This window comes from Aethalodelphis obliquidens, unplaced genomic scaffold (genome assembly GCF_003676395.1).
Source record: "Aethalodelphis obliquidens isolate GAN/ISIS:26980383/991018 unplaced genomic scaffold, ASM367639v1 scaffold9, whole genome shotgun sequence".
Taxonomy (NCBI): Eukaryota; Metazoa; Chordata; class Mammalia; order Artiodactyla; family Delphinidae; genus Aethalodelphis; species Aethalodelphis obliquidens.
This window is the reverse complement of record NW_020837953.1, coordinates 20,932,370-20,959,128: the sequence shown is the minus strand read 5'-3', so window position 1 is coordinate 20,959,128 and position 26,759 is coordinate 20,932,370. Positions and strand designations below refer to the sequence as shown.

Here is a 26,759-nt window from a genome sequence, read left to right as displayed (position 1 = left end):
TACCCTTTGGTCTGGTCTTAACAAGCAGAAGAAATAGCTTAGTCCTCACCAACTGCCAAGGCATTTCTTAAACCCAGAGCCCTTAAATCCCCCTTTCCCCACCCAGGCCAGCCAAGCCAAAGTCCCACTGTACAGATGGGGAAAACTGAAGCCCAGAGAAGGGAACTTAGCAGCGGAGAGAGGATTAGAACTGAGGTCTCTTACCCCAGTCCAAAGCCCCGAGGCCCTTTTCTCTACCCTGAACCTCCCTCCTGGACAGAGGATCTGGAGGCTGGGAAGTGATGATGGGGTCGAGGCCGGGCATGGATTGGGTGGGAGCCCCAGGCTTGGAAAGCAGCTGTCCCTCACCTCTGGCTATGGCTGGAATTGGATTCCACCATGTCCCCTGGCGGTGACAGGGAAACCACACTTCTATTCCGCCACTCAGTAATGATGGAGACTTGTAAGACCATCAGACAAGCTATCCTGAGGGGCAGATGGGTGTAGGGCTTACGGCCCAGAGAGGGTGTGTCATTTAGGTCTTCTAGAAGACGGATGCTAAGGTGAATTAGAGGTGCAAGAGATTTGTTGAGGAAACGGCTTGTAAGGATAGAGGGAAAGAACAGGAGGAAGCAGGAAGAGCCTTCTGACCGTGATGGAAGTCTGACACCTGTGAAGGGGAGGGAGCAAACAGGAGGATTGGGTAGGAAGAGCCCCAGACTGCAACGCAGCTCTGAGAAAGTCTCGGTCAGGCCCAGGGTAAAAACTGTGCATTAGAGGAGCCTCAGGTAGGGAAGAAATAGCCCCAGTCACTGACCCAGAGCAGCCCAGGGAATGCAAACTATATGCAGATCCACAGAGACAGCAGCTGAAGGAGTTAATGACACTCCCTGCAGCCAGTCCCCTTGAAGGCAGGTACGAGTGATGTACCCTCCCGGTAGCTGCAGAGGGTACGTGCTTTGCAATGTCACCCAGCCCAGCAAGCAGTTGACAGGTTCTCATGCCTGGGCTGTGGCTGCAGTATGCTGACACAGGGATGCGCTTCAAGCCACCTGGATCTTCACAGGGCTTCTAAGGGGGACTTTGTCAGACAAATGAAAGAATGAAGATTCGGGTGAAGTTGGGTGAAATTATGGTGTTTCAGAGAGAATAGTACTGAATTTGGAACAACAGCCTGGCATTAAATTTCCTTTTTGCATTTACCGATATGTGTCCTCAGACAAGTTGCTTCCTGTCTCTTAAGACCGGGTTTTCACTTTTTTCTTGATGTGGTTGGAAATACTCACCCATGCTTCTCCTGCCCAGATCCAGAAACAATGGGGCAAGGGGAACCAATAGCTTTATCTTGGGAAAGATGGCTCGGCTTCTTACAGAGGTACCCGTTAAAGACCAATTCTCAAACTTTTCCCCTGGAGTAACCCAAATGGCAGAAAATTATTTGTACTTCCTCTGCGATTCAGGGTGGCATATCTCAAACTAGCGATGTAAGGTCTGGGAATTCCCTGGAGGTCCAGTGGTTAGGACTCCATGCTCTCACTGCCGAGGACCTGGGTTCAATCCCTGGTCAGGGAACTAAGATCCCTCATACAAGCCTCGAGGCACGGACAAACACAAACAAACAACAAACAAACAAAAAACAACGTAAGCTCAAATTTTCTTATGTGTGTTTAATCTTAAAATGTACATGAGAGAGTCAGTATAGTGTAGCACTTAAGATACACAGTCTGGAGCCAGACAGCTTGAGTTTAAATTAAGCTCTGCAATTAACTAGCTACGGACCTTGAGTGAGTTACCTTATCTCTCCGAGCCTCAGTTTCCTCATCTGTAAAATGAGGATAACAGTAGTAACTGCTTCATAGCGTTATTGTGAGGATGAAATGAATTGGTTTGGATTAAGTGTTTAAAACAGAGTCTATTCTGTTCACCGTTAAGACATGAATTTGTAGTTTTATTTCTTGAGTGACCTGTTTATAAAAAATGGTTTTTTTTTTTTAAAATGACTCATGGGCAAGTGAAACTGACCATCAATAAGAAAAAAAAAGACAAAGAAAGATAGCACATAGTTCTCAGGTCTTGGAAGAGCTTTGCAAGTGGAAAGGGGGGTGCACAGAGGAGGAGAAGGACTTTTTTCCCCTATTTCTCCGTCCCATTGCTCCTTCTTTTTCTGTTCTAAGCCACAGCCACATCTCTATCATATTATGGGGGTTTTGCTCCCAAATCTGGTCCAAGATCATGTCAGAAAATAGAAGATTTAGTTCTGGCACCAGAGGGTTGAGTCTGTTCATCCAAGGTCCGGGTAGGAAAGGGTGTTAGGCCACCGCCCCTCTCTCCTCCCCTCCCTCCACCTCTGCCCTTCCCCTCACCTTAAACATGGTCCATTGGCTACAAACCAGTGTAACCACCGGCCTTACGGACATTATGAAAACTTCACAGTGAGACCAAGACGTCTCAGAACACAAAGTTTCCATGACGTTTCCAAGTGGGTGACCCAAGGGCTCCTGAAAGAGTATGCTGGATGGGGGGTATCAGGAAAGAAGATATCCCTTATCCCTGGTGACTTGGGTGGGAAGTGGGGAACTTCAGGTTGGAGAATCAAGGAGGCACTTTTTGGTCTAGTCTTTTTTTAAAGTATTTTTTAAAACTTTATTTTATTTTTTGCATTTGGGTCTAGTCTTAACCGGTGGAAAGGAAATGATTAAGATAAATGTAGAGGCCCCTAGTTATACCAGGCTGATGGGGGTGTAATAATACGTGGGAGCCGGCCTCCAAGACAGCCCCTGATTATCTCCACTCCCTGGCATTTCATACCCTTGTGTCGTCCCCTCTCACACTGGATCAGGTTGCTCGTTGTGATCAATAGAATATGGTACACATGATAATATGTCACTTCTGAGGCTAGGTCATAAAAGACTTTTTGGTTTTTGTTTTTTTGCCTTTTCAAACCTTTATTTTTTTTTTATTGGAGTATATAGTTGCTTTATACTGCCATCAGTTTCTGCTGTACAGCAAAGTAAATCAGCCATACATATATATATATCTCCTCTTTTTTTGGATTTCCTTCCCATTTAGGTCACCACAGAGCACTGAGTAGAGTTCCCTGTGCTATACAGCAGGTTCTCATTAGTTATCTATTTTACACATAATAGTGTATATATGTCAATCCCAATCTCCCAATTCATCCCACCACCACCACCACCCGCTTTTCCCCTTGGTATCCACACGTTTGTTCTGTACGTCTGAGTCTCTATTTCTATTTTGCAAATGAGATCATCAATACCATTTTTCTAGATTCCACAAATATGCATTTAATATACAATATTTGTTTTTCTCTTTCTGACTTCACTCTGTATGAGAGTTCTAAGTCCATCAACATCTCTGCAAAGGACACAATTTCATTCTTTTTTATGGCTGAGTAATATTCCATTGTATATATGTATCACAAAGGACAGTTTTTTAAAGCAAGTTTGCCTTGTTCTCTCTTGGATTACTCTGGGGGAAGCTGACAGCTATGTTGTGAGGACACTCAGGCCATGCTGTGGCAAGGAACTGAGGCCACCTGCCAATAGCCATGCGAGTGCACCATCTTGGAAGCAGATCCTCCGTCCCCAGTCAAGTCTTCAGATGACTGCAGCCCTGCTGACAGCTTGATGACAACCTCATGAGACACTCTGAGCAAGAACCACCCAGCTAAGCTGCTTCTGGATTCCTGCCCCATAAGACTGTGAGATAATAAATGTTTGTTGTTTTGAGCAGTTAAGTGTTGGACTAATTTGTTACATAGCAACAGATAACTAATCCACTGTAAGACTCCCATGCCTTTGGTTTACTTTTTAGAGAGATAGTCAAAATACTTTACAACCAGTTCAGAAACGACATTGGCTGCAAACAGCTGGCCCAGTCCTATCAGCTCTGAATTCAATCATTCAGTTATAGGCAGGTTGATTCACAGCCACTTAGTCTGGCTCCCATAACTAATACTCTGTTAGGCTATGGGAGAAAGAACTGCAGACCTCAATATTGTTCAAGGGAGGAAGTGATCTGTCCCTCATGATACATAGAGTTTTGAGGGAGCCTAGTTGAGGAAGTTGTGTGTGAGATGAGCCTTGATGGGGCCTCAGCGGATGGAGGTGAAGGGAAGCGTGGGAGAAATGAGGGTGATGGACAGGATGGAAGAGAGGTATCGGCCCTAGGTTGGGTTTGCTGTGGAGGGGGCTGAGGTGCAGGAGGAAGGACGATGTGAGGGTTGAGGCTGGAGTCTGAGTCAGCCCCTTCTTCCTCCAGCTCACATGCTTTGTCAGCACCTCTTCTTCCTCCCACTGCATCCCCCTGCCCCTCCGCCTTGGTAGTTCCAGATGGGAACGTTGAGTCCACGCCAAGAGCACTGCTGGAGGAAGCTTGCCTTCTGATGGGCTCAGGCTGCTGTCCATCACAGAATCTCACCTCAGGGTGGTCTTCGTGTGGGTGGGGAGGGTCTACGGAGAGACACTGGCACCCACGGATGGAACTAATCCCAGGCCTGCTCACTCCTTGCATCCCCAGTGGCATTTCTTTTTTTTTTCTTTTTTAAAAAAATTTTTATTGGAGTATAGTTAATTTACAATGTAGTGTTAGTTTCAGGTGTACAGCAAAGTGAATCAGTTATACATATACATATATCCACTCTTCCCATTGGCATTTCTTAAAGGGACCCTAAGCCAGTTTGTGAATACAATTGTGAGGGGGGACAAGAAGGCAACCTAAGTTTATTTTAAAAAGTCTTCTATTTATTTGAATGGCTTTTGAGAAGCAGAAGGCCAGGTCGTAACATTAGGTATGGGACGAGCACAAGTAGTGAGAGGGATCCACACTGACCAGCACGTAGCACCCTGTATTGTGTGAGTTGGCAAATGCCGCAGAGCCAGACTGAGCTGGGGCCTTTGGAGGTTGAGGGCAGACCACGGAGGGACCCAGCTGGGAAAAGTGTGAGCGGTCTCACCCCCAGGCAAGGGAAGTCCCACAGATGAAGAAACACAGGCCCCAACTGTTTAAGGAGGCACTTATAGGTTTACCATGGAAAGCAACCCAGAGAAGTTAGGTTATAAGGAAGACCAGGGCAGCCCATGTTTGCAAAAGACAGAAGTAGACCTATCATAAACCAAATGGCATAAAATAGGGCTTCTGGGGCTTCCCTGGTGGCGCAGTGGTTGAGAGTCCGCCTGCCGATGCAGGGGACGCGGGTTCGTGCCCCCGTGGGGTCCGGGAAGATCCCACGTGCCGCGGAGCGGCTGGGCCCGTGAGCCATGGCCGCTGAGCCTGCGCGTCCGGAGCCTGTGCTCCGCAACGGGAGAGGACACAGCAGTGAGAGGCCCGAGTACCGCAAAATAAATAAATAAATAAATAAAATAGGGCTTCTGACAGGTAGATACAAGCCTACTATGTGTCGAGACTTCATTTTAAATCTTGTGTTAAATTGGGGGAACAGAGATGCTTTTAGGTAGAAACTAGAACTTAAGGATACGTGTGCTGTTAATAAAAAGTTTGTACGTACACAGTTTAAAACACACAAGGAATGAACTAGGTTATCTTTAAGTTTTCTTAAAGATCCAAAGCTCTGTGAGTCTGAGTGTAATATTCTCAGACTCCATTACTCAGTTCTGAAAAACCCCATTCACTGGGCCTGGGTCAGAGGGTGCTCACTGGAAATTCAAAGGCCGGATCTGGCCTGTAAGATGTGGTTTCTCTGGCATGCACAGTGTTTTCTAAATTCAGAATTTAGTTGCCAACATTTAAAAGTCCAGATTTCTAGCTCCTCTTGGAAAATGGGGAGGAATATCCGGCACCAGCAGGCCACATTCCCACACGGCAGCAACCGTGTCAGGCTACAGCATATGTGTTCCGCATTTTGCTACAGTCCTTCCCTAATCCTCTTTGCTCATTGATGTTTCCCGCCCAGCCCTTGGAGGCATCAGAGTTTGTGACCTGGCACAGGTGTCCAATCTATGGCAACCTCACGATTTCCTAGCTGGTGCAGCTATAAACCTAGACTTGAGGCTTCTACCCTAATTCCGTAGCAGAGCCATCTTAGCAGTTGGCCCGTGAAGGCGTACTCACCTGCAGGCCAGGAGTGTGGGGATCAGCGACCCCATCTGCAGAGTTTTGGTTTGTCCTACAGTAACTGAAAAGTTGCCAGCCGTATTTCATTTTCATAAATTGAACCCAAAGGCCTCTTGGGGATGGCCCATCAGGGAGATACTTCCTGATCAAGGCCAAGGGTAAGTCACTTCTGGGCCAGACTAGAACACCCAAGCAGAGGAAGGAATCCCAGCCTAGGCTGGGCTGGGCCAGGAGGGCAGGGAAGAAGGCAGCTTTCCTAGCCATGGCCATGAGATGACCAAGGCAGCTGGGTACAGTTGGCAGCTTTTATAGATGCCTAGGAGGTACCACTCATGGTGTGAATGGCTCCATCTGCCTTTGTTCAGTGCACAGTCTGCCCAACTGTACATGTTGGACTCAGGACTGTCAAGGGGAGGGAAGAAATAAATGTAGATGGTGAGGCAGGTGCAGCCAAAAGTGATTCTACCACTTTGTCCCCAAGGCTGCAGGGATAAGGGGGGGGGGGAGGCAGAGGGTTAGGAGCCAAGACCTTGTCGGCCAGAGGCTAGAAGCTGGAGAGATAGATAAGGGCCTCAGAGAGCCCCACACTGCATATGTGCAAACGCCCATGAGATGATAGGGAGAGCTAGAACTAGTCCCAGGAAGCAGGGCTGGCCATCAGTATGTGGGGCCCAGGACCCTTAGTTAACAGAGATAACCAACCTGTACACACACACACACACTCAGTCTTCAGCAGAGATATCTGCCCCATTACATACACCCACAAAAGCATGCATACATGCAGTTTTAATGCTGTTGCACACACTCATGTGAGTGTGTCCATACATGCAGTCACAGTGGTTATTGGTAAGAGCTGTCAGCTCATCACACAGTTATGCTTAGCAGCACCTAAAGTCCTTTTTGGCTAAGCTACTTGCGGGAGTCCAGCACGGCACCAAGTAGCATGGAAGGAGAGAAAAGTAACCAGGGAAGAAAACCACTAACTATGGCCAGCAGTGGAGTGTTGGCCTGCAGTGCCACCTACTGGTAGGAGGGGTATTTGTACTTTGCTTGAAGACCATGAAACCTGGGACACTGCTTCTCAGGCAACCTCCTCTAAGGAAGCCACCAACACAGGACGCCATTCTTCCTCCTTTTTGTGTTCTGCCTGAGTGGGGTGAGACTCTGGCATCCTCAGAGTTGCAGCACAACATTGGGGAATGAACATTCAGGGCCTTGCACGCCCCCAGGAAAGCAATAGCCAACACCAATAGGGATGGCAACATAGGTTTTTCATCTTTCATGCCAACTCCAACCCACTGGTAGCAGCTGCCTGGAATGCTGGATTGAGAAGGATTCTGAGGTCAAGTCTGGGCTTAGCGTAGAAGATGGAACAGTGCCAGCAACCATGGCGGTAGGTAGGACCACTTCTACACTTGCCATTCCCTACATCGGCAGATTTCTCCTGATTCACAATTCCATCATAAGGGTATGCGTGTTTGTTGCTCACTCCCTAATACCACAAGAAAACTGTCATTCCAACTTTCACTGGAGTTTTCTCTCTCACTTGATCAGTAACTTCTGAGCCAGCTAAAGTCCTCACTGGGACCATCTTCTTGAAGAGCTTGTTCTTGCTTCCACAGAGAGCATATAGATGACTTGTTAGATCTGGGTCCTTAAGTCAACACGGGGCACTTCACTTTACCCCAAATTAATATTTACCTAAGGCCCATCCATCTACCAGCACTTATTACTTCTCAAGAGGCCCCTCAAAGGCAATGATGAGCTGAGAACTACACAGCCGTGCTGAGCAGAGGCCAGCCAGCTGGGCTCAGCCCTAGCCAGGGGTCCTGCTCCCTGCCCCTCACCCAGCAGCTTGGGAGAGCACACTAAAATCAAATGTGTGCATCAATATTCCAAATTACAACAGGCCACGGGTCACTTGAAAATAGTCAAACTTTGAAATCTTCAATCCTCCGATGCCAAGGGTCTGCTGGGTTTAGCATCAAGGCTCTCAGTTAGTGCCTGCCATCCCTGACGATGCCTGCAGGTGGGCACAGAGATGTCTTGTGCTGCCCCCTCTGCAAACAAGCCAGCCTCTACCTCCGAATGCTTAGGTGGATGTAAGCTGGACTGTCCCACTGAGGAGCGGGCCAGGGATGTTTGCCTTAACCCAGGGGTCAGCAAACTCTTTCTGCAAACAGCCAGAGAAATATTGGGTCGGCCATAATGTTCGTTCGGTTTTTTCGTAGGATGGAAATGAAAAACCCAAACGAACTTTCTGGCTGACCCAATATTTCCAGCTCCTTGGTCTCTGTTGAAACAATTCGACTCCATTGCTATAGTTTGAAAGCTGAAGACAGATGTAAACAAATGGGCATGACCGTATTCCAATAGAAGTTTCTTTGCAAAAACGTGGTGGGCTATATTTGACCAAGGAGCTTTGCTTGCCAAACCCAGCATTAACCCAATAAGAACTGGGTTCTACAGAACTTGGGGTTGTCTGGAGGTGCTTTAGAATATCTGCAAATGTTTGGCCCTAGTTTAAATTCCTCCTAGCTATTTAGAAAGCTACAACAAAGATGTACCCTCTTACAGTATCTTAACATGCAGGGGGTCAACATGTTAACAGACTGTCAAGGGAACGCCATTGCTATGAAGCTTCTCTTGCTACGTCTATGCACCTATGGGCCGTATGGCAAAAGAGTTAAGGGCCTGAGTCCCAGCATCAGACAGACACGAGCTTGAGTCCTCCCACTGCCACTTACCAGCTGTGTGACTTTGGGCAACTTACTTAATCTCTCTAAGCCAGCATGGCCAGGGGACCCCCAAACAGAGTGGACACTGGCCATCATGCTGGCACAGACTCCCAGAGCCCCTTTTTGCTGGATCGTGGGAAGACGAAGGGGCCAGGGCAGCTGAGGCCATGGGGAGGGGGAAGTCAGGGGCTCAGGCCAGCGCTATTTACAACCGTTATGGAGGCATTTCAATATTTTAACCGCCAGTTTAGCTGGACTGGTGCACACCAGTTGAGTATCCTTATAATGCTGGATCCAGCTTGGATTTACACTTCTTGCTGGTTTCAACTTCTTCTACTACATCCCCATCATTCTGATTGGGCTCTCAGAAAGCACAGAGGGCTATTTTGCAGTGACCTTGGCAATCTCAGTGCGTAGTAACAGGGCTTCTGTTTTGCTAAGTGGCAGTTTCCACTGGGTCTGGGACTTGGCTGGCAAGAATTTCCTGGGACGTGCTCTGCAGGCGCTGTTGGGGTGCCGTGCTTTGGGCTCCAGGGGTTCTGCATGTCAGGAGCTGTGGCTCCTCGGGCCCAGTGCTGCAGTCCATAGCTGGGCCTGGGGCTTTGGTGCTCGCGCGGCTTTTTAATTTGCTTGCTGATACAATAAGCGATGTTCTCCCCAGGACATCTCCTCATCCCTTGAAACAATCAGGTGTGTCTGGCAGCTGTCTAAGCCTGCCCTCAGGACTTCTGGCCTTTTATTCCAGACACTGAAAGCTTTTTTCCAGGCCTGAAATGCTCTTTTATGGTTTCAATAATAGAATTTGGACCCTAGTGTCTCTCATCGCTGAGGGCTGTCCAAGTCTATTAACAGTGCTCCAGTGAAATACACAGCTTTTACGGTGCCTTATCTTGCTGCTTCCCACATCACGTTTTCCTGCTTCCTGAGAGACCTGGAAGAATCAGGGGTGTGTATGGTGAGGCCCAGGGGGCAGGACCTCTCGGTCTCAGCATCCCTCGGTGCATCTTAATTAGGTGACATCCGGTGCTGCCCTCGCAGCGCGTGTGTCCACCCTGGTCACACAGCCTAGTGTCATGAAGTGAGCCTCGGCTGTGCCCAGCCTTGCAGGCTTCTCATGGCTACCAGCTGGCTCTGTGAGCCCTGGAGGCTCCCCCAAGGGGTGATTCTGACCCCAGAGGAAGGAGAAGCAGGCCTTTGTGTGGTTCGGCCAAGGTCAAGACTGACTGGGATTGAGTTCCTTCTCTCACTTCCTTTCGGTTTGCTGGAGGCTGTCCTTAGGTCTCACAGTATCTCTGGCTGGGCTGGGAGCTTCGGCAGAGGAAGGAGCTCCAAACCAGACCCTCTGCCCTGAGGCCTCCTCTGTTGGACAGAAGGATCCTGGCTGTGGATGGCATGACCCTGTGCAAGGACATCCTCGTCACCTGCCCGTCCCCTGGCGGTGCCCAGACACCCAGCACAGCCTTGCCCTTCCTCCCCATGGCCAGCCTCTCAGCCGCTCCAGCACTGACAGGACAAGCCCAGCCCAGGACTCTCTTCTCACCCAAACTGTTGCTCATTTCCAGAACCACCTCAGTCTTCTGACTTTGTTCTCCCTCCTGCGTTATCTTTCTGACATTACGATCCTGCCCTCCACTGCCCAGAACCTGTGCCCATTCAGACCCTGGGCTGAGTCCTCAAAAGGATAAAGGTCAGGCCTCATGTGGCCTGTCACCCCTTTTCCTGCCCCCAGAAGTGTTCCAGCTCCCCTGCACACACCTCCAATGACACCTTTGGCTTTCTTCATAAAGTGCTTGCTCACAGCTGGGATTCGCCCGGGAAGCTGGGCAATCAGTCCCCACCACTGACGTCTCCTCACCCCTTCTGGGTCTTCCTGAGGGACCAGCCTTTGGAGGTCCCACCCTCTCTCTGGAGAAAGCCAAGCTGGTCAGCAAAGGAGGCGGCTGACTCATCAAGCAGTGAGAGTTCTTCCCTGGCAGTGGTGACAAAGAGGCTGCAGGGGCTCCTGCAAGGATGGAGAGTTCACCAGTGCACCGCAGGGGGAGGTCACCTCATCCTGGAGTCCCTTTGACAGCATCCTAGTGACGAAGAGCTTGTTACCTCCAATCACAATCCCATAGCTGGAGAATCTTGCTAATGCACACTGCAACTCCTTCCTCTCTAACCAGTCACTGCATCAGACCTGACCTCCCCACATTTCCTATATCACTCCAGGCAGGCCTTCGCTTGGGCTCAGCCTGGACCACCTCCCACTTCAGCCCCTAAGGTTTCTCCCCTTGCATTTGAGCTCACAACACTGAACACCAATTCTCCACCTCTCCCCCCCAGCAGGGCTGCTTGGCAAGCAGAGTAGGACACAGTCATTGAGGGAGTGAGGGTTGAGGTGAGGGGGTTGAGAGGCAGCAACAAATTAACTTTGGCTAAAAAGCAAAAGCGAAGGAAGCACTGAGCAGGCCTAGTAAAGCGCCTTCCCAGGGAGGGCCTGCAGTGCCCCCTGTTGGACGGATGAGAGTCTGCATGCAGGTTAAATTCACTCCCTCCCTCCTTCCACACACCCTGCACCTGGCAGCTGACCCTTGATGACTCAGATTAAGGCATCACAGGAAGTAGACAGGTCATCTCATCCAGTGGTTTCCAAACGTGTAAAATTATAGGGAAGGTTGCTGTGGATGACTGTGTGCCTTGCCCATTTGACAAAGGCCTCTGGGCTGAGGAGCCGGTAGGGGCCAAAATCCAGCCTATATCCTGCTAACCAAGCTGTGTGCCCCAGCGTGGTCTAGGTCAGCCCAGAGGAAGGGCTGTCTTTTCACAATTCATTCTAGAGACAGCCTCCTTCTATAATTTGTACAAAGGTACCATATGTATCAGGAAAAGCCCTGGCTCAGAATCCTTCCTTCAAAGAGGGCAATCTTATAAAACCAAGCTTCTTTAGCTAAAGGAGAGTTTGAAAACCCCCTAAAAGGTGGGGAAGCTGACTCAACACGCAGTGAGAGTTCTCCCCTGGCAGTGGTGACAAAGGGGCTGCAGGGGCTCCTGCAAGGACGGAGAGTTCACCAGTGCACTGCAGGGGGAAGTCACCTCATCCTTAAAGTCACCTCAAACTTAAAGTCGTGCACAATGCCAGGACAAAGTTGAGAAGCCAGATCCCATCTCTCTCAAAGCAGTGTTCTTTGTACTACACTGAGCTAGTTTTATAAGCTCCTCTTGAGGCATCCTGCTGCTCTGACCCTCTCACCTTTAGTCCCATCAACTTCCCCCTGAAACCCAGCTTTTCTGCACAGTCTTACTTTCTGAGCCAGGATCATGGCACAGTGTTTGCCCAAAAGGGGAGCTGGTGAGAATGCCGGACCAGTCTGCCTAATTTCCTACAAGTACCTCACTCACAGGGATGAGGGCGGACATGCAGAAGGGCAGAGAGGTGAGGAACTAGAAGTGTCCATTGGGCGACGTGTACGACATGGAGCCATGCCTGGAGCAACGTGGGTCAGCGAAGCTGGTGGTTCAGCTATGGTGCAGATGTGGTTTGCTTCGTGGGTGTGGTCCGCCGGGGTGTCTGCGCCACACCGTAAGGCACGTGAGCGGCCACTGTGCCCATCTCCTGAGCCCCAGCCACGTGGAACATCTGGTCATCAAAGAAGATATGTGGGCGGATCTTCTCCAGGAGGGGGCCCTTGGGCGCTCCCGCAAGGAACAGGGCCTCATCTGTCTCCAGGCCCCAGCTGCGCAGGGTCTTGAGAGCCCGGGCTCCAGAACTGGCTGCACTGCGTGCCGTCACCAAGTAGGTGCGGATTGGACACTCCAGCCGCAGGCCCTTGGAGTAGAACTTCTTCTGCAGCCTACCCAGAGCCTCCAGAAAACCCTTTAAGGGGCCCTATGAGAAGGCAAAGGAACACTGTGAGCTCACCCATCTCCCAAACATTTGCCCCCTCCGCTGCTGGGCGCCTACCTATAACACTAGGATCTTGCTGTTTGGGGTGGGAAAGCTTCTCAGGATCTCTAAATCTCTCAGTTCTGCTATGCCTGCTCGGGCCACTGCATGCATCAATTGGGCTGTAGGTCTCTATGGCAGTCTAGGTGTCCATACTGCTGTGACTGGGGATGTCTGCGTCAGAAAAACCATACCAGGGTTGTTTCTATAGCAACCCACCAGGTACATGGGTGTCTGTCCAGCAACTCCATTAAGCGTGGCCTTCGTGCTCATCAGCAGGGAGGATATTAAGAGTATTTAGTAACTATGGCATGGGCACCCTTCAATCAGAATGGACTTTAGCTGCGACAGACAGACCCATGTGTCACTGCCCGATATCAACCCTGCCCCTGGGGCAGGTGAGTGGCTCAGGGTGTCGTGCTCCAGCTCTGTAGGGTCAGGGAAAGGATTTACTCTTTACAGTGCCTGGAGCAATGAAGCTTCATGAGGAGGTGTGAATAAAGAACCAGAGGATGATGAAGAAGAAAGCTGTAACGCCGCTGGAAATCGGGAAAGGTGGGTTTCTAATCTTGGAGACCCCTCACTTGCTGGGTGACCCGGGGCAAGCAGTGGTCTCCTGGGGCTCTGCCTACCACTTAGTGGAAAAACTGTCCCGCTCTGGATTGCCAAGGATTTCAGAGGGAACCAACAAGAGAGAAAACGAAACGATTACTCTGGAGTCAGAGCTGAAGCCTGCTGAGCTCTTGGAGAGAGAGGATTTGGGGTTATTGAGCACCCAGATTTTTGTTAAAAGCACAGATAGGAGCTCCCTGGAGGGCTGGAGAATGCCAGTAGCTCCAACCCCAAGGAATTCCACCAGCTCTAGGGCGTATTCTGCTCTCAGTGACACTCTGAGCAGTTTAAGGGTGAGTAAGGGTCTCTGAGCCCCTGGCCAAGGGATGGCTGGCAGGAGGTGTGAAGGGCTGGTGTGGCCCAAAGCAGATGGGCTGCCCAGACCCCACACTAGCTGGATCTCCTTGCCCCAATGAAGGGCACCAGCCCAACTCTTCCTTTCCTTCAGTGAGGGAAGCAGGGACTTCTTGGGAGGATGGGATCCCTCTCAGAGGAGTGGGGGAATCTCTCAGAGGGGACAGGCGTTCCAGAGAGAGGATGGCAGCTTCAGAGAGAGAGCATGAGGCCTTCAGAGCGGGATGGGGACTTTAGAGATGGGATGGAGACCTCAGAAAGAGGATGGAGTCTTCAGAGAGGAGCTGGGAGCTTAGAGGGAGGATGGGGGTTTCAGGAAGGGGATAGAGACCTACACTTGAGTTTAGCCAAAAGGCCGAGAAGCGATGGGGATGGAGACCTCATAACGGAGCTGCAAAGAAGACGTAGGGGCTTCAGAGAGTGGCTTAGAGAGAGAATGTGGGCTTCAAAGCGGGGATGGGAATGCAGTGAGAGAGATGGGAGCTCAAAGAAGAGGTAGAAACTCCCTGAGGGGACCCAGGGGTCAGGTGAGAGGGAGGAAGGCTGGAGGCCTAGGGAGGGGACCTGGCTGGATTCTGGGCCGAGCTTGGGGTTTGGTTCTGGGCTGGAGGTTCCAGCCAAGGACAGGTTCTGGGGAGCTTCCTTGCTCCACCCAAGGGTTCTGGGGAGTGTGTGGAGCACCTGGGCCAAAGGTTTGTTCTCGTGGACCTTCTCATGCTCGAAGAACCTGTCCAGCCCGTGGGCCTTCACGATGCGTTCCGACTCATCTGAGAAGAGCACAGCATCCCCATCGAAGGCCACCCGCAGCTGACTCTGGGAGACAGCCACATCCCTGCTGGGGCTGAAGATGGTGGCGGCTGCGATCCCTGGGCAGAGAAAGGGAAGCATTGTCTGCCTTCGTCTAGGTAATAGGGCCCTGACACCTGCCTGGGGGCCAGGAGAGGACTATCTCAGGCTATCCTTGCCCTGCTTGCCTCACCTAGGACTCAGGGGCCGGCTAATGAGGGCTAATATTCAGAATATTTCCAAAGGGGTCAGTAAGAATGGATAGTGGCTTTTGCTCTGAGCAAGACTCTGAAGGCCCCAGCCCATGCCAGGGTTTCCCTTTTAGTTGCTGCTTTGAGGGAAGGTCCGGGAGGTGTCCCAGGGAACAGGGGGCACTCAGAGGACTCAGGGCAGGAGCTATTTATCAATCGGCATGGGGGAATTTCAATACTTTAATATCTAGTAAGTTCATGCTGGTATGGACCAGACAAACATCAGTCCTGGATGGAAGGGTGGGTCCCCCAGGCCACCACTGTCCTTCCTGGAGCTCCTCACAGGCCCCTGATGTAGATCTACAGGGGGGCTGGGAAGGAGCCCCGACCCTGGCTGGGCCTCAGTTACTCTCTTGCTGTTGATTCTGGCAAGTCCCTCACCCTCTCTGGACCAAGATAAAATTAAGGGTGCTCAGCTCTGTCTGGGGCTGAGATTCTAGGCTGCAGTCTGTGGTGAGGTGGGTGTGGGCACCCCCTCAGTCTGCCGCCACAGTGGCACAGACTCTGGGCTTCTCCAGACGGACCAGTATGCCTGTTGGGAACCCTGGCTCCAACTAGAACTCACTGGACAGCAAAGAGCGGTACCAGGAGGCTGGAGACTCAGGCAGTGGGCTCAGCCCATCCCTGATTCTTCACCTCTCCAAAGGCCATGTCAGCCCTGCTCTTTGGGAATCTAGGGTCGCAGGCCTGGACAGAGGCAGAGCTTTGGGAGGAAAGAGCAATGCCAGCCTCACCACAACTTCACTAGCCTGAGGATGTATAAGTAGGCCCAGGCCCTGGACACCAGGCCAGGAACCTTCTCAGCTTTGCCAGTGCTGGAACCAAGATGAACCAGAACCACTGGACCTGGGGAAGGCCTGCCTCCTGACCATCCCCTGCTCCCTAGCCTGGGCTTAAATTATACACATATAGAGGCACACATACGGACCAATGCCAAGACCCCAACCAGAGGGAGTGACATCTGTCTAGGGAAATGGCTTCCGCTTCCTGGTTAAAGAAAGTCTCTTGGAACCCCAAGCATCTCAGGGGAGTGAGGCATCAGCGGGAGAGAGGCCAGGCTTCCAGGCAGGAGACAGCATGAAAGAGGAAGAGGAAAGTAAACATATCGTTGGTTGATAAACAAACTTATGGTTACCAAAGGGGAAACACTGGGGGGAAGGATAAATCAGGAGCTTGGGATAACATACACACGCTACTATATATAAGATAGATAACCAACAAGGACCTACTGTAGAGCACAGGGAAATCTACTCAATATTCTGTGATAACCTATATGAGAAAAGAATCTGAAAAAGAATGAATATATATATGTATAACTGAATCACTTTCCTGTACACTTGAAACTAACACAACACTGTAAATCAACTATACTCCAATAAAATGTCAAAATAAATAAGTAACAGTAGCTTTCAGCCTGAGGAGCCCTCTCGGGTAGTGGGGCAGTTCTTCCTCCCCTGTGAGCCTGTCTTCTTCCGTGAACAATAGGGAAACACACCTTGTCAGGAGACTATGCATACCATCCCCAAAACTGCCCCTTGAAAGACACACGCGCTTGCAGCTGTGTCTCTAACCTCACCTCAGCACTGGCCGGCCCGGCTGCTGGAATGCTGGCCATTTCCCAGACTCTACTGCTCAGGCTGGACTAGGTACTGATTTCCCTCCTCACTGGCCCAGAGAAGGACAGAGGCTGCCCATGGTCACACAGGAATTAGAACTCATACTGACCTGGAAGATTCTTGGAAGGGAGTAGCTTTCTGGGCTGTAAGGAAGGTTCCCATGGAAACGGAAGGCTGGGTGATGCTGATGAGTAAAGGCATCCTTAACATGGTAGGGCAGGAGGTGGGACAGTGGAATAGATGGGCAATAAGTGAAATAGGTGAGGCCTTGTTCTCAGAGTTTACAGGACAGGTCATAGGAAGTAAGGATGGTCCTCCCCTTCCAGTTACCATGGCAACCCTTAGAGCCAGCTCAGAGCTTTAGGACAAGGCTTCCCATCTCTGAGCCCCCTTAGGCAGACTCCCCACACTCTCCTTCCCCAGTTTCACTCACCTTCATCGATGGCTTCCTGCACTTTTTCTGCATCAGCCGACAAATAGAGATTGGTGTGATAGGCCTTGAGGTAGCAGATGGGGCTGTTCCCGCCTGTCATGCAGAACCTCTCAATGGTCAGGTCTGGAGAGGAGGTAGAGAGTACCCAGGTGATGCCTGGGTCAACCCTCAGGGCCTCAGAGTGGTCCCTCTGTGTTCAGTGGACGCCATCTTGGCTCTGAGTGGTGGTGGGGCAGCAGAGTGATTCTCTGAGTGATTTTAGGCCAGCGTTCCCCCTCTCTGAGATCCTCCATTCTTCGACCATGAAATGGGGATGATCACATCTCTGGAGGAGTTGCCTGGCTCACAGTAATATCCCCTTTCAGGGGATCACAGTACTACAAAAGTAGGTCCCAGCCTCGTGGCTCGTGGTCCCACCTGGTCATAGCTGACTGGATAGGGATAGGCACCTGACTCAAGCTGGGCCAATTAGATTCCCTCCCAGCCTGGGCTGAGAGTCACCTAGTACCTATGTCTGTGCAGGTTGTAAAACTTTGCTTGCTGATACATGGCTGCTGCTCTGAGCCCACTGAGTTACCCCATCACCACCCCAGCCCCTCACACAGGAGGGTCCACAGTGGAAGGGCACAGCAGGGGTCCTTCAGGACTCTGCCCCAGTACCATAGGTGGTGTCTGTCCTGATTCCTCGGTACTTATGTCACAAGGTGGTTAAATATTTTGAACATCACCCCTGCTCCTAACAATTTGAAATTAGGATTTAAAAATGCCAACTGGCCTCTCTTGGTTGCTGAAAACAAGGAACAAGGACTTGTAAACTTGTCAGTTTGGGCCATATTCATGAAAGGCAGAGAAACCTAGTTTGCAGAAAGAGAAAAAGAGACAGAAAAAAAAGAAAAAAAAAAAAAAGGAACAGATTTGCTGAGAGAAGCAGAAATAAGGGCTCATGTGGTCCAGAGAGAAAAAAAAGCCCTGGAGAGATTGCCAGTACTGGGATTCAGGCCTTTGTGGGCCCAATTTCACTTCCTTCCCTGTGGTTCCAAGAGGCACACCTGTAACCTAATAAGAAATCATTTTCGGGAATTCCCTGGCAGTCTAGTGGTTAAGACTCCACGCTTCCACATAGGGGGCACAGGTTCAATCCCTGGTCAGGGAACTAAGATCCCGCATGCCATGCGGCACAGCCAAAAAAAAACAAAAAAAAACCCCCACCATTTTCTTCAGCTGAAAGGTCTGGCTCTGGAGGGTCTATTACTTTCAAACAAGAGTTTGGACTAAGACACAAAGTCCCTTCACTCTGACGACTGCACCTGCCTCCGCCAGCAGACTTTAAGGCCTGTCAGCCCCCTTGCAGAGAGAGAAACTGAGGCACAGGGGCAGCAAGTGCCCTGCCCAATCACATAGGGAGTGGGGCCTGTGCGGCGATGTGCTGGAGCCGGCCTGTACCAGCTTGCAAGAGCCGAACGTTAAGCATCCAGGGACTTTTGGAGCCAGTTAGATTGTTCAACTGTTGGTAGCTGGACATCAGCCACGGTGGGAATATTTACACCCTGAACATGGCAATGCTACACAAGCAGGCTACACAAAAGGGCCTGTTTACCAACACCCCTCTGAGCTCGAGGTTCCAGTGGGTTTACCTGCACCCTGCAGAGGTGTGACCCCAACCCCGGGTGTCCGGTAGGGGTCACGTCATGGCCAAAGCCCTCATGCTCACCATAGTGGTTGATGCTGTTGATGAGACGGACGCCCACTTGAGCGTGGTTGTTGGTCACGAGGACGATGTCGAAGACGTCCTCGCTCTCAGGGTACAGCTCCCGCAGCCGCCTGTTCACAGCCTCCAGAGCCTGGATGGGAGAGTGGACCCTCGGGCTCAGACCCCCAGGGACTGATGCCTGGAGTTGGTAGCCAGGGTTGGAGAGGAGGGGTGAGTTGGGATCCAACACGGGGAGGAGAGGGGAGGTCCGGGGCCAGGCTCGGGGTGAGGCCAGTGGACGCGGGCTATCTCCTCCCAGTCTCTGCCACTGTGCGTGTTGATTATTGCCCAGGGGTGCCTCACTAAAAGGGTGAGTGGGGGTGGAAATCCAGCTTAGGTTCCATGCACTAAGCTGGTTACCCGGAGTGGGGTTGCATTAGTCCAGAGGATGGGGTGGCCTCTTCTTCCCACAATGGCTGTCCACTTGCCAAGCTATGCTCCTGTGTGGTGGCATCTGCCCAGAGGGGACCCCTTTTCCTTACTCATACACCCATGGGAGTGCTTTTCTCTAACGCCCACGAAGGCACCGTATGGCCAGTGGTGGAACTGCCCCTCACCTTCACGAAGGGGAAGGCCGGCCCAGGGCTGAAGGGCTCGTTCTCGTGTTCCAGCTGGTAACGCACGTACTCCTCCACACCCTGCTCCGTGTAGATCCGTTGCTCCTCGTCCATGCGGAACAGGGCTCGGGAAGACACAGCAATGGTGACTGCATTCTGAGGCTTGGGCTGCAGGGGTGCAGGAGAAGGGGCTGACTCTCAGATTCTCTTGAGGCAGGTCTCAGGGACAGGGAGAAGACACAGGTCCAGCCTCTGCCCTAAGGAGCTCAGCCTTGGGCAGGGGCAGACCTAGATCAGGACCCCCTCTGTGCAGGACCCAACTGGGGGCTGAGGGAGTTGATGGCTCCCCACAGAGGAGGACAATCAGATGGGAGGTACATGCCCTCAGGGAGTTTGCAATCTAGCCAGCCATCTGGACTCGACAGAAAAATGAATACAGTGTATGTAGTCAAAGTATGACAGATGCTCAAGACGGTCTCCAGATGGTTTCCATTATAAAATGGGAGCTACATGCCCTTAGGAAGAAGCGGTGCCTAGAAACATGACAATTATATAAGAACTTCTATCTCCAGCCCAAATCTTTCTCCTGAGCTCCAGACTCATATATCTAACTGCCCCAGTTGACTAATAGACACTCAAACTCATCATGCCCAAGGCTGAATTCCCAGCATTCTCTCCACCCCCAAACCTGGTCCCCTCCCCGCTTTCCTCATCTCAACGCTTGGCACCACCAACTACTCATCACCTAGACCAGAAGCCCAGAAGTCAACCGCAAGTCTTTACTCTTCCTTCACCCCCTTCCCTCCATCAATCAGTCACCAAAACCTGCCAACTCTACTAGAATCCATCCACTTCTTTCTGTCTTCCCTACCATGGTCCAGCCCATCACCATCTCTCATTCCCTCCAATACGTGGTCCATAGTGTTGTCAGGGGACTGTTCCCAAATTCAGATCTGATCATGCCCCGCCTCCCCCTTCAGTGGTACCCACTCTTCTCACACGTGGATCGGCAGCCTTGAGTATGGAGTAGGAAGTCCTTCATGACAGACCCTACCTCTGTCTCCACTGTCACCTTCCCATTACCCCGTTTTGCTCAATCTGACTTTCTCATGTCTAAGCACACCTCCCCCCTACCTTCTCCGAGCCTTCGCACATGATGTTTCCTCTGCCTCATGTGCTCCTCCCCTGACTGCCCTTCCAGCTAACTTCCATCCAGCCTTCAGGTCTCAAACTACAAGTCACCTCTAGGAAGCCTTCCCTTACCCCTAGTCATGGGCTTGCTACCTCTCCTAAGGATTTCCTTTGTGGTAAAATTAAACACTAAATTATAATTACTTATTTAACTATTTCTATTTCTAGACAGAGCTCTAGAAGCAGGAACCATGCTTGAGTTCTCAGGGAACAGGAACCAGGACTATCCTGTTCATATATTGTATCTGTAGTGCTCAGAACTGTGCTTAGCACAGAGTAGGTGCTCAGTAAATATTTAACGTCTCTGAACTTTTAAGCAATATAGTTTAATGGGAGACAGTATTTGCCATGACAAATTTAACATGAACTAGAAACTCCAGTGCAGTGCCCTCCTCTGTTCAAATTGCTTGAAATATAGTAAATGCTCAGAGAATATTGTTTCGGTTGATGCAAATTTGACAAACACTTACTAGTTCTTTGTGCCAAGCACCTGGGCTCTGCCTGAGAATGATACTGGTAGGGATTTGGCTCCTGCCCTCAGAGTCACAGGCTGGTAGGGGAGAAAGACAGGTAAACAGAGAAGCAAAGGGGACTGAAATGAGTGCTCGAACCACGTGAAAGCAAAGTCTCGATGACAAGCGTTCAGAGCAAGTTGTCATAGGACAGGAGGCGTTTCAGCAAAGCCTTGAAGGAAGAGTGGGGCGAAGGAAGGCATGAGGAGGTGTGCACACACGCCGTGCCTTCACAAAGGTGAACAGAGCTCTGTGCATGGGAGCAGAGTGTAGTTGAGCCCAGAAGAGTAGGCAGGTGCTAGACTGCAGAAGGCCTTCTTTCAGGGGCCCGGGAGGGCCTCAGAACTCCTTTGGCACCTCCAGCAGAATGGGGAGAGAGGAATGCCACCACAGGCAGCAGCTGGACCCTTCATAATCTCTGGGGTCCCCAAGGGACTCACAGACACCCAGAGAGTCCCACCACATCTCTGTGACTTGAGCGATCCTGGGACTATGATTCCCACTTTACAGATGAGGAAACAGGGACTCAAGTTGGGGGCAAGACTCATAAATGGACCTTGCATGCTGGCCTGCTCCTTACAGCCTGCAGGTCACGCACTCAACCCCATTTCTCCTCTCTGGAGTCAAGCCTGGGTCCCAATCAGTTGACAACACTGAGTGATGACCATGTGACAGGCACTGTGCTGGGGACATGGCAGGGATCACACAGTTGTGATCCCTGCCCACGTGGAGCTTATGATCTATCCCCAAGGCAGAGATCTGTGCATGCTTTAGAAGAGCACTGTCCAATCGACCTTTCTGTGATAATGGAAACGTCCAGTGCTCTCTGTGTGGCTGTATGTGGCTAGGGAACCACTTGAAATATGGTCAGTGAGACAGAGGAACTGAATCTTTAATTGTATTGAATTTTAAGTTTAATCAATTTAAATTTAAGTGGCCATGAATGGCTAGTGGCTAATGAAGCTTTAGAACCTCAAGGTAGGAAGAGAAGACCAGAGTCCCCAAACTCAGGAGGTGGACCTCAGTTTGCATTTGACTTTTATCCCAACCAAGACAGTGTGTGGGCCCAGCAGAGTGAGTATAAGGCATTGGCAGGACAGGTGCCTGTCCTCTGGGGCTCAGCCCAGTAACTCTCCCAGCTGCCAACCGCCCCCAAGTGTCTGTGTGTTCTTGGGCTGCGTACCTCCCAAACCCCTCAGCCACCGTGAGCCTTCAGGGAAGGAAGGTAAAAATGAAAGAAAAGGGGTGATAGACGGATGGCCAGGGATGGGAAGGGTATGGTTGGGGGCGTGGGGAGGCCCGCTCTCATAAACCCAGGAAGCCTGTTGGCCTTCAGGGCAAGGGCAGAGACTGCCTCGCCCCCTGGGCTTACTGCCCCAGGGCCAGGCCCAACACCCCTTCAAGGACAGGGAGCCAGCTACCCTCCAGCTTGTTCAGGCAGGTTCCCAAGCCGGAGGCTCCAGCTCAGGCAGCCAGCCAAGGTCTCGCTCGTCACTTTCTGTCCCACAGTCCCTGCCAAACTGCTATGTTCTGGGTCTCCTCCGGCTGACCGGCCCAGACCCCATCCCATCCCACCTCTGGCCACTGCAAAAAAAAAATCCCAGCTGCCTTGGTCCCAGGAGTCTCCACTTCCTTCTTTTACAGATGGGGAAATAGGCCCAGAGAGGGGCAGAGTATTACTCTTGGTCACCCAGCAAAGTCAAGGAAGAGCCAGGATAAGATCCCAAGTCTCTGGCCTCCAGCCTGGCCTCTGTCCACACAGCAGCACCCTACCCCCGTATGCCCCTCCTCAATCACTCGCAGAAGACACCAACCCCTGCTACTTCAGGCACTTCCCTGGGACTCTCCTCACACCCCAGCCCTCCCTTTTCAGATCTGGGAGAATTGGTGAGGGGCACCATGCCCTCAGAGCGAGGTTTCTCAGGGCAGGGCTCTCTTTACTCCCAGAATGGAGGGCCCCAGGGCAAGGACCCTGCTTCCCTGCTCAGCCTGCTCTGACTCTGTACAAGTGAGGAGAAGTCTAAGGGCCTAGTGGGCATGAGCCGCTGTGGGAAATATGGAATGCCAGCTGGGAGAGAGAAGCAGCCTGTCTGGGCTCCAGGCGGAGCTGAAGGAACAAGTGAAAGGGGCTGGTCGGAGCTGGGGAGAAGCCAAGCACTAAGACACCCCCTTGGACCTCGCTGCAGAGGGAGGCCACCCCGTCCCGTGACGTCAGGTGCATCTAGAGACAGTTCCTCCAGAAATCAGAAAGAAGTCCAGATGCCAGACTGAAGCTTGGGTCAGAGAGACCCCCTACCCCAGACCAGGAACTCAGCCTGGGAACTGGGCTCCAGGGAGCCAAGGTGCTGCCAGCTCTCCCTGTCTTTCACTGGAGTGGGGGGGGATTGGGGGGTCCAGCTGATTACTCCTGCTTGGGGGACAGGAATGGAGGGATAAAGGAGGGCAGTCCAGCCCCACCCAGCCTGCCTGAGGAGCTCTCACTGAGGCCAAAGTGATTTTGCCTGTTGGGCCCAAGATAGGAACATAGCCAAAAGCTGTTGTTTCTAGAAGGACTTAGAGTGAGAAAGGCTGCCGGAGGAGAGAGGAACAAAACAGGTTTGGACTGAGGAAGTCCTCTGACCTCATGAGGTGAGGGCCTCCTACAGGCCTTTGCGGGTTAAATATTTCACTCAGGCTCCTGGGGATGAGAATAAGCCTAGGCCAGGCCCTGATGGGGCCCAGGAGGCCCAAAGCCCCCAGAATAGCTTGTAGGGGGGAGGGGTTTCTGCAGGAAGGAGTAGGGACCAAGAAGCCACCAGCCTCCTTGCCTCCCAGAGAACAGTGAGGGCCAGGGGCTGACCGAGAGGTCATAACTGACGACTGGGCCTGAGCTCCCAGGTTCCTTGGTGATTGGGGAGGAAACAGATTGGTGTGCTCCACTCACCACCCTAGTTCCCAATGTCCATCCCCCTCCTTTCCATCCCACAGCTTCCTCCCCAGGCAGGGACCAGCCTCCTCACTGATCTGCCTGCTACCAGACACACCCTCTCCAATCCATCCACCAACACAGCCTCAGAGTGACCTTTCTAAAATGAAAATGGACCGAGTTAAGCCCTTGCTGAAAAGTCCTGCCATAGCTCCATAATGGTTTTCATACATTTTTTAAAAGTAGGTTGACATTTTATGCAAACGAACTCTTGCAAGGAGCCCCAATATGTAAAGCACATAGTACCATATTTTATTGGTATAAATTTATACCATAAATTCAAATGTATTACATATTCACGCTATATTTATTATCATGTCAACCAATGAATACAGGAGACCAGTGTGGATTTAAGCTTCATCATCTAGTCAGTTTGTTTCTGTTTCAGTTTGTCGGTTTTTGCACAGCATTGAGAAAGCCCTGATTCACACCAATAAGTGGTTGCAAACAGTAAAAGCCTTTTTTTTTTAAGGTTTGGTTTTGGGTTTTTTTTAATTTATCTTATTTATTTATTTTTGGCTGCATTGGGTCTTCATTGCTGCACGCGGGCTTTCTCTAGTGGCGGCGAGCAGGGGTTACTCTTAGTTGCAGTGCACGGGCTTCTCATTGCAGTGGCTTCTCTTGTTGTGGAGCATGGGCTCTAGGTGCACAGGCTTCAGTAGTTGCAGCATGTGGGCTCAGTAGCTGTGGCATGCGGACTCTAGAGCACAGGCTCAGTAGCTGCTGCGCACGGGCTTAGTTGCTCCGTGGCACGTGGGACCTTCCTGGGCCAGGGCTCGAACCCATGTGCGCTGCATTGGCAGGCGGATTCTTAACCACTGCGCCACCAGGGAAGCCCCAGGTAAAAGGCTTTTTTTTGTTTTGTTCTGTTTTAAACTACAACCCTCAGGAGACTCAGCAACGATTGTCAGCAATCTCAAGATACTCTTCTATTAAAACCGATCACCGGAAATGCTTTATTCTGAGGTTTGCTAAAACGGTAATCAACCTGTATGTAGCATAAGTCAATATGTTGGCAGTCTCCAAGGTGCTAAAATGTCCAACAACACATTTGAGTAAGTTGAGTTTTATCACCTATTTTTACTTGTGTAAAACATAGTTTGAGGAAGAAAGAAAATGAATTGGCTTCACATGTGGGTAGACCTCCTGAAACATGGGGCTTCATGGAACCTAGTTTTAAGACCCCTAACCCCACTGAATAAGGTTCAGACTCCTTAATGTGGCATTCAAGGCCCTCTGTGGGTCTCTGGCATCACTTCAACTCTTCTCCTTCAGATCCTGCATCCTCTCAGTTTCAAAGACATCAGTCATTCTTTTTGCCCAGCCTGTTTCCCTCTCTGCCTGGGAAAGTCCACCTACTCAGGCTTTAAAATCAGCTCAAACGCCACCTCTAAAAGACTTCCTGAGTTGGCAGTCACTCCCGCCTCTATGCTCCCACTGCTAGGGTCTTTCACCTGAGCACTCACCATGTCCAGGGTCTCTGTGAGCTCCTAAGGCGGGGACTCAGTCTAATTCATTCTCAATCCGCACTGCTGGACAGACCTGGAGGTGCTCTGGGGGAATGACTGTTGACAGGGTGGGCCTTATGGGAAGGGTCTCAGGCTGGAGCTCTTTGGAGGATGCTCTGAGCCAGCTTCGATCCTCTATCCCCTTCCCAAGCTCTGAGATCTGGGAGGCTGGAGTGAGCAAGGCCCAGGGACCAACGAGGGCATCATGAATCTGTCCAATGAGGAGACGAGCTCCCTCCTCTGTGTGAATCCCCAAGGGATGAGACGACCACTGAGGTCGCAGAGATGTCGATGCCAGCGAGGGCTCCCCTGTGAGGCGAGCAGAGCCCGGAGCTGGGGAGCAGAGTCCAGCGTCGGGATCCCAGAACCAGGGACGCAGAGCCCCTAAGCTCAGAGAGCAGATTCCAGGGCAGCTCCCTCCTCTTAAGACGCGGGGAACCCGGCACCCCGAGCCCAAGGCGCAGGACCTTGACTCAGACCCCAAACGCAGAGGTTCGGGTCCGGAGCCCGGTGCCCAGATGGCAGAAACCGGAGCGCACAGCAAGGAGCCGAGTTTTCAGAGTCGGGTTACCTGAGCCCGGGGCGCTTCCGCAGGCGCCGCTGACCGGCTTTGCCAACAAATGCTGTCCGCTCGCCCCAGGCTGCCCGCAAGGGGAGGGGCTGGGCCGAAGTCTGGAGCTGGGCCCTGATGACAGCATGACGGAGGGGGATCCTGGCGTGGAACACGAGCCCCGGCATAAGAAAAACACCAGAGCAGAGCTCCAAAAATAAACCCGAGCCCGTGCCAACGGCCTGGCGCATTCTCGTGCTGAGGAACTGCGTCCCTTCTCGGAGGGGCACCACGGGTCCCTCTCCAGAAGGCTGACGATCCCCCCTCCGGTGACCCGCCCCCTGCCCTCCCCCATACCCATGCCCTGCTTTTACCGATTTGGGTTTCTTCTTGGGCGCGAGGTTGTCGTGGAAAGTCTTGGCTTCCTCCCAGCTCGGGGCCGCGGCGGTCCCTGCCCCCGGCGCGGGCTCGCGGGGCTCCCGGGGCTCCCCAGGCTCCATGCTCGGCTCTGATCTGGCCCAGCCGGAGCAGGCGGCTGCGGAGAGCGGAGCCGGCGGGGCTGGGCTGCGGGAAGGAGGCGCGTCCCAGGCGTGAGAAGGGGGCGGGCAGCGGTGGAGAGTGCGCGTGCGGGCCGGCCGGAGGGCGGGATGGGCGGGGGGGCCCGCTGGGGTGCTCAGCTCGCCCTGTCGGCAGCCGGTGCGTTGCTGCTGTTGCTGGTGGATGTGTATTTCAGGACAGCTGCGCTCTCCTTCCCCGACCGCCCCACGCCCGAAATGGGGGGGAGGGGCGGTTGGACCCTCCGACTCGCAGGAGGAGGGGGCCTAAGCCGGGCCTGCGGGCTGCTGCGGGTTCGGGGTTGCGGGGATAGTGTTCTTCGATGAGCTATTCGGCACCGAGAGAAGGGGAGACCTGCCGACTTTTTCCCCCGGGGTGGTGATC

The 26,759-nt window shown here is 51.9% G+C and overlaps 1 protein-coding gene across 1 annotated transcript; it reads right to left on the bottom strand.

Annotated features, from left to right (window-relative positions):
• Window positions 1-12,312: 12,312 nt before the first annotated feature.
• Window positions 12,313-26,320, bottom strand: NT5C1A (5'-nucleotidase, cytosolic IA). Its single transcript, XM_027110701.1, has 6 exons — window positions 26,195-26,320; window positions 19,095-19,262; window positions 18,499-18,628; window positions 16,788-16,910; window positions 14,383-14,567; window positions 12,313-12,678 (listed from the first exon to the last, which is right to left on the bottom strand). Exons 1-6 carry the CDS (start codon window positions 26,318-26,320, stop codon window positions 12,313-12,315), a joined length of 1,098 nt encoding a protein of 365 aa, XP_026966502.1.
• Window positions 26,321-26,759: the final 439 nt, after the last annotated feature.

What these genes read in the sequence shown, in the direction of transcription:
- NT5C1A (XM_027110701.1), bottom strand. Translation starts at nt 26,320, where the DNA reads ATGGAGCCTGGGGAGCCCCGGGAGCCCCGCGAGCCCGCGCCGGGGGCA. An exon ending in CCAAGAAGAAACCCAAATCG is followed by an intron (nt 19,263 to 26,194) that starts GTAAAAGCAGGG and finishes GCACCCCTGCAG; the next exon opens with CCCAAGCCTCAGAATGCAGT. An exon ending in GCAGGAAGCCATCGATGAAG is followed by an intron (nt 14,568 to 16,787) that starts GTGAGTGAAACT and finishes TTCTCTGCCCAG; the next exon opens with GGATCGCAGCCGCCACCATC.